The sequence below is a fragment of the Chlamydotis macqueenii genome, chromosome 2 (genome assembly GCF_036417535.1).
Source record: "Chlamydotis macqueenii isolate bChlMac1 chromosome 2, bChlMac1.mat, whole genome shotgun sequence".
In the NCBI taxonomy this organism is placed as follows: Eukaryota; Metazoa; Chordata; class Aves; order Otidiformes; family Otididae; genus Chlamydotis; species Chlamydotis macqueenii.
The window spans coordinates 17,598,301-17,610,680 of NC_141557.1; the positions used below are offsets into that span (position 1 = coordinate 17,598,301).

Below are 12,380 nucleotides of genomic sequence, written 5' to 3' on the forward strand. Positions count from 1 at the left end.
AGACTTTCAAAAGGTATCTAGCATTAAATTAATTTGAATTTAAACGTGGTAAGTTTCTGAAAAATTTATTAGGTGCTTTTCTGCACCTCTAGTGGCTAAAATTTCTTTTGAAATCTGGCTCTTTAACATCAATCCACTGCATACAAACAGAAATCTGAGAAACAGATATGAAAGATTTCCTTCCCAGAACACTAATAAGCAACTGTGAATATAATTAAGAATATTTATAAACAGGTAATTTGGTTCACACCTTCCTGGCCTCCCACTCTTTTTATACAATATATTATATAGCTCTCACCTTTTAAAGTGCTGCAGGGCATTAACTTTAATGTAAATGTGTATTTTTCTATCAAATCTCTATTCTATACTGAAAATATAGCAGCTACATTTGAATACAGCTATTTATTATTTGTATTGATGTGGTAGAGGATTCTCCTTGCTTGGAGCATAACTGCTGCGATTCTCAGGCGTAACATCCCTCTCCAAAGGTTTTCCACCAGAACAGCTTAACAGCTAATTTGCACAAATGTTCAGGTAGCGAAACTGCCTTCAGTTAACCTTCTCTTACAAGGAAAAAATGTACTTTATAATGTATCTAGAAGTTTAATGAATTCAGGGACTGACTCTGTGATCATGTGATGTGCTCAGAGTAGATCCTCCTGGATCTCCTTATCTGTAGTAATAAAACCCAATAATTTTCCTTATCTCTGCTGATCTAAATGATCATAGTGGATGGATGTGATGAGAGAGGATGCTTCCCTGGTAACAGTATTTGAAATTTCTTGTGGCTTGGGCAATTTAAGCTAAAACTTCTATCTGACAGCTTTTTGATAAGCAACGGAGCCCCAGAAGCACTGGTGTGGAGATGCTATAAACTCATATACTTGAATTCATCATTAATCTATCAACTAGGATTGAGTGTTTCTTAGATATAAGAATATTACTGGGGTGATTAAGCAATATTACAGCAGAATTTTAAGGGAAAGCAAAAATTTCATTCTTCAAAGGAACCTGGGTGAGGCACAGCCATGGTTTTCTTTCAAAGTCCTTCTCATCTCTTTAACTATCAATACCTTTATGAAAGGCAAACAGTTCAGACTGTTAGCCTGGATTTTGGAAGAGCTTTTCCACAGATTTTCTGTGTCATCTCAAGCAACTCAGTCTCTCAAAGTTTCAGATTCCCAGCTGTTAACTGGGAATTATAGTAATTTACTTCCTCATAAGAGTGTTGTGAAGGTCTTCCAGTACAGACTGTGCAGTGTTCAGAAACCATGGTCACAGCATACATAAATGCCTATGACACAACAACCATAAGGCAATATGTCTAAATTGTATCACAAAATGCACCAAGTTCAGAGTACAAAAAGAACAAAGGAAAGAGAAGCCATTCTCAAAGGTGATTTAATTCACTGAGGGTTAACTCTTTTTTCACTTATGACTTCTAAAAAGTTCCTAACTGTACTTAAAAAAAAAGGGGGGGGAAAAAAGACACCAGTTCAAGTTATATGACCACACAACACATACAGACTGAGAACAGGTCATTTTCTAGTATTGTGCTCTATAAGGCACTTCACAGGTCCATCTTTCAGATACAGGTCTTATGCACCTGTTTAAATGAAAATCACTATAAGGAATATCAGCAGAGAAGAGCAAAGGGCTCTTAAGGAACATCTCATCATCAACCAGCATGCAGGAAAACGGTGCAGACAATATTATCTTGGGAAGGGCTCACTTCCTCTGTCAAGTGTGGTGGTTGAAGGAGTGCTTGATCCAGTGTCTCTGCTCGCCTCTCCACAATGGGAAAAGCTGTGTGCATGCTAGAAAGGGCTGTGTGATTATTTGAGTTGTTTTTGTTTGTCTCCATGTAATAATGGGTTTGATCTAAAACAAAAATTTTGCTTCCACTGAGTATTTACTGGAAGAAAAAGAGATTGCGCCTGCACGTCTATCTCATTCTGTAGCCTGCAGATTCACAGGCTTATACAGCAAAAAGACAGCTATGAGTTTCAGCCCCTGATCCAACAAATGTTTATGTACAACAGTCTGTAGCAGTGCCAACATGAGAGATTTTGATCAACTCACATTCCTGGCTAAAAAAATACTCTTGGAATCTGATTAATGTGGGTTTAAATCCTCTTAAGTAGAAGACACAAATCTCCCAAATCCCAGCTGAATACCTTAAACATCAGCCAGAATGGTGAATGGTATGTCTTCCATTATGATTTTGTGAATATGTATAAATTTTTCCCATTTCGAACTACTCATTATTGGCTTCAGATCGATTTTGGGGAGAAAAAAGAAAAAATCAAGCAAACAAAAAAGGGAGAGAAAATTTCTATCTATTCCTAAATTAAGGTGTAGTTCCTATGTTTCTTTGAAAAGACTGCAGATATTACTACAGGCTCCACTTCAACCCACATAAAAGTGTGTGTATATATATGTTTGTTTCTTCTGCACGTTCTCATCTGTGCTTTGGCATCACAATTTTTCCCACAAGATTTTAAGATTATTTTTCAATTACAGCCTTAGCAGTAGATTGCAGTAACTGGGGAATAAAGAATTCAGTTCCTCATCGCTACAGCTTGTATGTTTTGACATCTGCATAAGTGAACTAATTTTCAGAAGCATTGATCCTCCACAGCTCTAATTGCCTTCAGTACCTTAAAAAAATTAGTATCCACATTAAAAACCTGCGAGCAAAAACATTGATTTTGCCTCACATTAAACTTCCAGACAATCAGAAAATACTAGTAGGTGTATGACAGATAATTTAGGAAATCTGAAGGCTTTTCAATGGAAGATTTTATTTGAGGAATAAAATAATTAACATAAATACATGAATTTTCAAAAGACTTACTAACTCTAATAGTTGTGGGGGTTTTGTGTGTGAAGTAATGAGAGTTGCATGTATACAGTCTAAGACACTACAGTAATGGGAGTTAAAATCCCATAATTAGTTCAAACAATTGTTATGTATCAATTGAATAAATTTAATTAACAAAATAGGAAGGTAAAGGAAAAAAGAAGATTTTCCATCTGCTGAACGGAATCGTGATACTTACAATTGGCTGCTATGCTGTAAAGTAGTGACTAATAAACTGAATTTAAACATTCAAAGATGTTTACCAGAGGATAACAGTTCATACTAACAAGCATTGCAAATTTTTATATCTCCCTTATATAAAATAACCGTCAATACACTTTTAGGACAAATCATTGTGTTATGGCTGTTAAATAACATGTTGCATCCACTTACCTGTGTCTCTGCTTTTGCCTTCTAGTGGTAAAACCAAATGACAGCATTCAAGAATTACTTTAGGCCTAACAGACTTGAACAGATCCTTCTGATTTAATGCCAAGTCTTAGGTTTAGACTTGCCAAAAGTAATCTGTTAGTCTTGCCAGACTGTGGAAAATGGGGATTACCTATATAATATCTCCCCCTCTACTTCCCTCAGGTACTATCTCTTTGTTTTTTTTCAAGTCAAACTAATGCAGTATATGTGACTGAGGTGGAGCTCTCCCATTCTTCTCAATATCCAGTACGTTCTAAGTCGTCTCATATACAACATGAAGCTTTTGCCTATCAGCTCCTAATTTCACTGAACCAGCACACGGTCCTGGAGTAACTAAACACCAACTGTATTTAGAACCTTATTAACTTGCTTTGCCACTTCACTTACTGTGTCTGCCCCAAAGCATTTGGCACTTACTACCAGCATATTATAACTTCTACTTGTTAGCCATGCTATCTAAACAGCATTAGCAAAATGGCTGGAAAGCCCAAAGTTGTAAAAACACCGAATCTGTGAATATTATATTTCTATCAAGTAAAAATTAACTTTGGTTATCCAAGTGATTTTTAATGAAGAGCCCAAAGACTTAATAAAATTTTAATATAATTCACCTTTTCTGATCTTTTTGCTCTACTTTATTTTCCATACTTCAGATGTACAACATTGGTTGCATATATAAGTAAACATAACATACCAAAGTCCACAAGCTTTACTCCTCCTTCAGTGGTCAAAAGGATATTATTTCCCTTGATATCACGGTGGATAGTTTTGTTTTCATGCAAATGCTGAAGTCCCTGGAAGGCGAGATGTAAACATGAACTTTTCAGTAACAGCTCTGTTCTCTGTATCACATTTGCAGAAACAAAAAGGTAGCAGAAAAGCATGAAAAATATTAAACTAGATTTTTTGGTTTTTTAATCCCAAACCACAGAGATGTCATTCTTACTGAAAAAAACACTTGGCACATCATGAGGAACAGATATTTTTCAGTTGTCCCACTTTATGTCAAATAGACATTTTAAGATAGAAACAGAAAAAAAAAGCACTGTAAATTTACATTATATATTATACCTTTAGAATATAAACTAAAAAAAAAAAACTGCTAAGGCCTAAATTCTACTGCGGTAAGTCAAATTCTGGTTAAAAGAAAATGAAAAATAAAGACACTTGATCCTGACTAGCCAAAAGAAAAAAAAAATGGTAGGAGTGTTTGAATTCACTAGATCTCTTTATCATTTTGCTACAAAAATATTTTTGATGCAGACATAAGAAACTGAATAGTATTTTGGGTACATTTCTGCTATTTCTCAAAAGAAAAGTGATTTTGATGCAGAACTGTATTTACTAAGGATAGGAATCAATGGTCAGAAATCAATTTTCATTTCCTTAATAATGAAATAAACAGATGAATTGTTTTTTACCTTGCTTGTTCAAAAAGAACTGTCCGAATTACACATTACTTTGATTTCATTAAACACTGCTCTAATACAAGACAGTGTGCCATGTTAGTGGGGACCTGATCTTCATTCATTCAAATAAAAACATAAGAGCTGAATATTGACTGTCCTTTTACTGAGAGCTTATCTTACCATCAGAGCTTCGTGCAAAATGTAAGCAATTATAAGTTCATTCATCCTTTCACCTCTCTTCAAAAATCCTTTCACAAGATCAGTTACAGATCCACCGTTGCACAGCTGCAAAACATCAGGGGAATATAAAAAGGAATTAAGAAGTGTTGGAGTAACCACCTGGTTTTCATTTTCAGTAGCTTTCATATTTGTAGCCAAATGAGCTCCTATTAAACTGGCAAAGCACAAATTTGTCCTTACGTCTACCATTTATACGAATAACATACACAGCAACATTCACCATTTTTTTTCCCTCTACTTTCTGCATGTAATTCTTCTTGCCCAAACCCAAGTACAGCAATCTCTTTGCTCTCCTATATACATGATTGCTTTTCACTGAAACAGAAGTAGCTTATAGTGCAATATATTTGCTGTGAAGGCATGTTCTGTGGGGCACGCTAACTGCTTCTTACATTCATCATGTACAACTCACCAGCAATGCAGATTATTACAGCATCAATTCTCAGGTACAAAAGCTACATGCAACATAAAATAGATTTAAGGCATCAAAAGACAAGTGGCAGAGAAATTCCCCCAACAAGAAAATCTTCCCAGGGGAAAGGGGAAAGCTTCCCTCTTTGCCAAGCAGTACTTAAGTCCGAGTGTAGAAGGATGTTATACACAAGGGATGGGATCATGGAAGATGATGAGAACACTGTGGAAAGAAAGATCTCATCTCTCACTGAAACAAGGTGGGCCATGGGTCTAAGACTAATTACAGCCCTTGTAGCATCAATCCTGTCAGCTTCTTGTTTGAGATGCAGAGCCACAATCTAGTCTGGACAATCCTTTTTCCTGTCTGAGGTCCAGTTAGACTCCCTCAAACCCCTGTCCTGTCCTGTACACACGGGAAGCAGAGGTTTGGCCTTGCTCTCTAAAAAGATTAGCAAGCACACATTACCAGCAGATTAGTTTAGACCTGCAATACTTCATATGTTCATTTTTATCACTTACATTTTTTCTACAGCAAGAAGCAACAATGTAACTTTAGTGATTAACTCTGAAGCAGTTACATACTCACAAAAATGAAATCTGTAGTTAAGCCCTTAAACTATCCATAATGCACCTAACGATACTCATTGATTGCAAAGGCATTGCCTTTGTAAAGGAGTAGCTGCTTCCAATAAAATAGTGAAACAAATTTAAAATTTTATACTGTATTTCCAGTAGCTTTTCATATGAAAATAAATACCCACGTAAGACATTTTACCAAGGTAGCACAAAACAGTAATGTATTTTAACTACAGGTTTTGAAGTCTATTCAAATCGAGGGCAGAATTTATTAATAAAACCTTTCAATTGCAGAACTCCCGATATCAGATACTTTGTAAATTATTTTTTAATCTGTTCTTCTATACCTCTACATTTTTTTCTGTCCTGCAATTACAAAAAGACTTGCACCTTACAGTATAAAACATTTTATAGTCCTTTGTACCCAAACATAACTAATTTTCGGACTACTTTTGCAACTCCTGGGTTGCACTGAACTTGCACCATATGAACACCTACACAAATACCATTCAATACTTAAGTCTTGTTGCAAGATGTGTCCCCTGTCAGCTCAATGAAGGCTCTGGTCTAGTAGATGCTGAGCTATAAGGCAGCAATCTTGGAACTCACTTAATCTTACCCTGACTTCAGTGGGACAATACGCATGCTTAGAGAGAGAAGAACTCATATGATTAAATGATGAGATTAAGTGCTTTGCTGGATCAGGGTCAGATTCTCAAGCAGGATTTAATTTACTGTCTTTAGCCACGCTGGTCTGCCTTCTCCATTGACTTTTCTAGTTACTTTGGTACTTTGTTGGGGTTTTTTTTTTTGGTTTTTTGGGTTTTTTTTTTTTTTTTTCTTAACAATGACATTATCTTTCCAGGGTCTCTATTGTTTTAACTTTGCCACATCACCAACATGTTTAATCACACTGAATGGATTATGACAATTCTGGTTAATTTAATGCACTGGCATTTCAGGGCACCTAAACTGTGTGACAAGTGACAAACCAGTAGTAAAATAAATTACACACATGATATTCTTCAAACTATCTTTCTTCATTATATAGTATGAAAATTTTTCTTCTTATAGATGGATCTTCTCCTTTTGTTACGGAGCTGGATAGCTGTTAGTCTTTCTGTTCAAGGTAAAGAATACTAACACCTATTATTTCTGTAGATGGGAGAAGGAAGAAACTATACCTCAGAAATCACCTCCTTCAATGTTTAGGCAGAAAGCCAAGACTGAATTTATTTGCCTGGGTCAGTAATGTTAATTTTTACTTCATTAAACATGTTGCTTTAACTAATTTTTCTGCTCCTCTAAAAAGATATTGTCGTAGTTCAGCCCCGATCGGACCAGACTACGCAGTCTCTCTCTCACTCCCCCCACACTCCAAGAGAATAGGGAGAGAAAATATAAGGAAAAACGGCTCAAGGTTTGAGATAAGGACAGGGAGAAATCCTTAAAGTTACCGTCACGGGCAAAACAGACTCGACTTGGGGAAAACTATTCATTTATTACTACAAACAGCAGGATAATGAGACAGAGAACAAGATAACCTCCATCCACCCCTCCCTCTTCCCAAGCTTAACATTATCTCTACTACCTTCCCCCACCGAGCGGCACAGGGGGGAAGAGGGAATGGGGGTTGCAGTCAGTTCATCATATGTTGTTTTATGCCGCTGCTTCATGGTCGGGGGAAGAACTCCTCACATTCCTCCCCTGCTCCATTGTGGGGTCCCTCCCACGGGCCACAGTCCTTTGTGGAACTGCTCCGGCGTGGGTGATCTCTTCCACGGAGTTCAGTCTCTCCAGAACAGCTGTCCCAGCGGGCCCTCCACGGGCCACAGCTGCCTTCAGGCATCCACCTCCCCCGGTGCGGGGTCCTTCACGGGCTCCAAGTGGATCTCTGCTCCTCCGTGGACCTCCATGGGCTGCAGGGGGACAACCTGCTCCACCATGGTCGTCACCACAGGCTGCAGGGGAATCTTGGCTAGGAGACGCATTACTCCTCCCCCTCCTTCTTCACTGACCTTGGTGTCTGCAGCCGTTCCTCACAACAGGCTGGTAGGTGTCTCTCAGGATCTTTTTTACATCTCATTCACTTCTCATCTCCTCTCCACTTCTTGCAGCTGGGCTGGACCGAGTCAGGCCCAGTCGGCTGCCTGGCGAGAGGCCAGAGGGTGAGGCCTGCAAGGTCCATGAGGCCTGCGCCTCCCCCTCTGCGCCTCTGCCCCCGCTCAGCTTCTTCACATCTTCTCTTCTCTCTCTTTTTTTTTCTGTTTTCCCATTCTTAAATACGTTATCGCAGAGGCGTCATCACGAGACATTCTGCTACCAATCGGCTCGGCCTTGGCCAGCAGTGGGTCCGCCCTAGGCCTGGCCGAGTCCCCTGAACAAAGGGGAGCGACTTCTAGCAGTTTCCTACAGAAGCTACCACCTTAGGCCCCCCCTACTAAACAAAACCACAACAGATATAAATCTCTATTAGGAAATGAATATCTCTATTATAAGACAAAATTTATGTAAAATATCAGGTAAAGTAAGATACTAAAAATGTGATTATTTTACACCCAGCCAAAACTGAACCTAGGTATGGGTCAGCTGGGCAGGTCCTGAAGGAAAAAAAAACAGAAGTCACCCATACCACCATGGAAATCCTCCACCAACTCCCGAGGCAGGTGGCTGCTTAGGCAGAGATCAACTGAGGATCTCACAGACACAGGTTCTTGCACACACAGGGCAACTTTTCTTTTGCTACTTCTGTCTGAAAGAGTTGTACTTTTACTTACATCAGACAATTTTTTTTTCTGAGATGACTGTCACAGGAGGGATAGGCAAAAAAGGCTAGGTATTACAATGAAAGCAGCTATAAGGAGGAAAAGGGATTATTGGAATACAACTACAATTAGAAAAGGAGATTATGGCAGACACTGTATGTGTGTTCTCTGAGCTGCATGAGGCAGGAAGGGGAGAATGATGACGACAACAATGACACAGGTTATTATTAATCTTGTTCTATTTTTCTACAGCCAAACAAGTCCTCATGGGTAAAGCACTGCATCCAGTCTCAGTTCCTATTTCCACTGTCTATTTTTTTGCAGGTTAATCTGCCACATGTCCCTGTAACCATGCACATAATTAAAGTTCAGACAGTGATTCCTTCTCCTGACTCAGGTTATCAAATTGCATGTGTGTTCAACGCAAGCTTATCACAAGCACATCAAAAAGTCCCTCTCATAACAAGTCAGGCTCTTCTCTTCCCTCTCAAAAGAAGAAAACTACAATACTCCTGCCCAATGCCGTGCTGGACCATGCTTGCTTGGGAAGCTGAGTAGTCAGTGACATAAATTATCCTTGTGGATATTCACCAAAATCTAGTTCATGACATAAAAACTTAAAGCGGAAAAAACTCCTCAACTGTTTTAAAAAATCACACTTCCTTAACTCATCCTGTCCTTTAATGAGAGATTATGGGATAAACATCATTAGCAGTACTGCCAGATTAAAAGTTTCCTGGGGTGTTGTTAAACATTGCAGTTTATAATTATGATCTCCACTGTTACTTAGTAGCATGCTGTCCACAGTAAAACCTGTGTAGCCTCTTACCGAAGTTACTGTGTTTGAGTTAAGCTAACTGTAATGCTTGGATGACAAGAAATCATGAAGGCAACAGAGATCATTTAAAAAAAAACCCAACTTTCTATTTTCCAGTGAAGCATCTAGAGAAGAGAGGTGCTGGTAGCTATGACATCATTGCAAGCACTGTGAACACCCATGGCCAAATAGCTAATCAGTCTGTGTCATGACTGCACATCATTTGGTAAAATCTCCTCAGAATACCTTGAAGGGCACTACAAGTGGAAAACAAGAAACGCATGGAGAACTTGGGACACAGACACACGGTAGAAGCTACGTGTCTATCCGAGCTGTGCCACAGGGCTGCCTTCTACCCTAAAGGTCAAAGTAAATCACAAACACAGATGTCCTTCAACCTGTCATGACACATGGGCTGTTCTGGGAGGAGACAGTAACAGTTCTATTTCTCTGTCCCATACTCCCAAAAACACACATACACTCACATATTCTCTGCTGCATGCACAGACACATTTCTTGTAGTTTGTATCAGTTTTATAATAACTATTTTAAGCAACTAGTAATCCCAGGAGGAAAACCGCATGTGGCAGAACTGGTGGTAGCATTTGTTATCTCAGGTTTGTCAGCACAAGCAGTAGAAGATGCAAACTGAATGGACTTTGTCAGTTTGGTTCTCAGATACCACATACTCTGGTATGTGAAATGCATGCAAAACCAAAGCCTTTCAGTCTGAACTGTTTTTAAGAAGTCTCCAAGGGCTGCATTTTCCCAAGGAAGGATAGAAATCCTCTTTTAAGCTTTGAATAAATTTAAAGAGAGAGACTCTTATGAATGTCCAGCCTATGAGATATGGTAAGGGACAATATTAGTAATCCTCCCACAAGGATGTTATTTAGAAATAGCATCGTGATAACTTTGTACATGAGCAATTTTCATCAATTTAATATTAGTCACTTCTTCTATTGTCCCTTGTAATTTACAGGTATTTTCTTTACTGACAGTATTTTTTCAGTGCCTGCACTGATAGAATGCAAGTATTACCTGCAAACACAAGCAACTAGAAAGGGAGTAAACTGAACACTTTGGGCTACCAAAAGCGGAGTGGAGAAGACACAGACAGATGCTTCCCAGAGGCACACAGCAAAGGATGAGAGGCAACAATCTCCAACTGTAATATACATAAAGGGAAAATTTTCTCAGCGAGAGTAGTTAAGCACTGCAACAGAACACCCAGCAAGTATGTGTTATCAGACTTGCTCCAATATCTCCATCCTTGGAGCTATTCAAAATCTGAATGGAAAACACCCTCCGCAAACCTGTGTCATTGAAGTTAATAATGTCTGAGCAGGGGGCTGGACTCAACAACCTCCAAAGGTCCCTTCCAACCTATAATTTTATATGATTCGTAATATTTGGATTTTAAAATATTCAGTCCCTAGTTTGGATATTTAGACAGTAGAATCAGGGGGAAAGGACTAGGGAAATCTTGCATACTCAGAACAAGGGAAAAAATAATTTCACAGAAGGCTTAATGGCTATATATATATATATATAGCTGTACCAGAGGAGGTCCTTATGAGTCTTCTACAGTGGTAGTGAAGGGCTCCTCCCTTATGACTTTCTGGCACTCAAAAGGCAAATATTCATACTGCCATGACATACAGTCCACCACCCACCCATCTGCCACAACCCTATGCTGCTGTAATTGAGCTATTAGTAAGCAAATCTACATTCAGCAATAGATTTATAAAATAGCATGATCCTAACACACGAAATGCCAGTTAAAATTGTCATCGCGTCACAGTCATGCAGGTGTTCTTTGTAGGTCTTACTCACTCTTCATCTGATGCAATTGACACATTTCTCTCTGTTCAGCTCTTCTCAATTCTGATGCCCATTGAACAAGGATCCATTATCAGCTTCATTTTTAAGAAAACTATCAGTTGCACTTTTATTAGGGCTATTACAGCCTTTAATCATCCAATTGCTGCTGGATTATGCATCTGTTCTAAGCTGTCAGGTAACATTTGCTTACATCCCTGCAGTTGTCAAGGTGCTTTCATCTTATTTCAGTAGCTTGGATGTAAATAGCAAGGCAACTACAATTACTACCTTCCCTATCTTTACAGGCTGCACAGACATCAATGATGGGTAGCACATCACACATGCACAACTTACGGCACGCATGAATGATAGTTATGAAAAAGTTGCATTGTCCAACCTTGCTTTAACGTATCACACATAAGAATGCTAAAAGTTTCTCAGCCACTAATTTCTATTTTTTTTCTGTTCTTATAATAGATCAATAATCTGACCTGTTCCACTGAGCATGCAATACAGCAGCACTGTGAGCCTCTGAGCTGACTATACCTTCCTTTTAGTACTCACTGCTGTAAGAACAAAAGATTCTAATTTGTTGCTGTTTTGTTGTCATAAAAATACAGAAACATAGGAGGTAAAAGGGACTTCAAGAAATAATTTAGTCCACTGCATTTGCACTATGTAGAGATCTGGTCCTTTCAGGTGGTCCTTGACATATTTTCTAATCTGTTCCTAAAAATCTCCCACCAAGGGAGACTCCAATCTTTCTAAGTAGCCTGTTTCTCTGTTTCACGAGCCTGATAATTAGAGCATTTTTACTATTATCCAACTTGGATCTTTTTTTGCTTCCAATAAAACTGCTTTATTTATGCCCTTCCCTCTAGTAGTCTTTGCTAAGAAAATATCATTATTCTCTATTTAACATAATCTCTGTCAGACTACTGTCACAATATGTCATTTTTCTCTTTTTCTAGGCTATACAAAGTTAGTTGCTGTAACCTTTTTAAATCATCCATGTTTTCTAAATTTAGACTGCCTGCAAT

At 38.5% G+C, this 12,380-nt stretch overlaps 1 protein-coding gene across 3 annotated transcripts in view; it reads right to left on the bottom strand.

Moving 5' to 3' along the window:
• The window catches only part of MYO3A (myosin IIIA), a 119,518-nt gene that overhangs the window by 88,298 nt on the left and 18,840 nt on the right, over positions 1–12,380 (bottom strand). For all 3 annotated transcript variants that reach the window (XM_086741556.1, XM_086741555.1, XM_086741554.1), the window contains exons 3-4: positions 4,885–4,989; positions 3,990–4,089 (exon numbers count right to left, since the gene is read on the bottom strand). In XM_086741556.1, the coding sequence (XP_086597682.1) occupies positions 3,990–4,089; positions 4,885–4,989 (205 nt within the window). The remainder of the gene's footprint in view (positions 1–3,989; positions 4,090–4,884; positions 4,990–12,380) is intronic.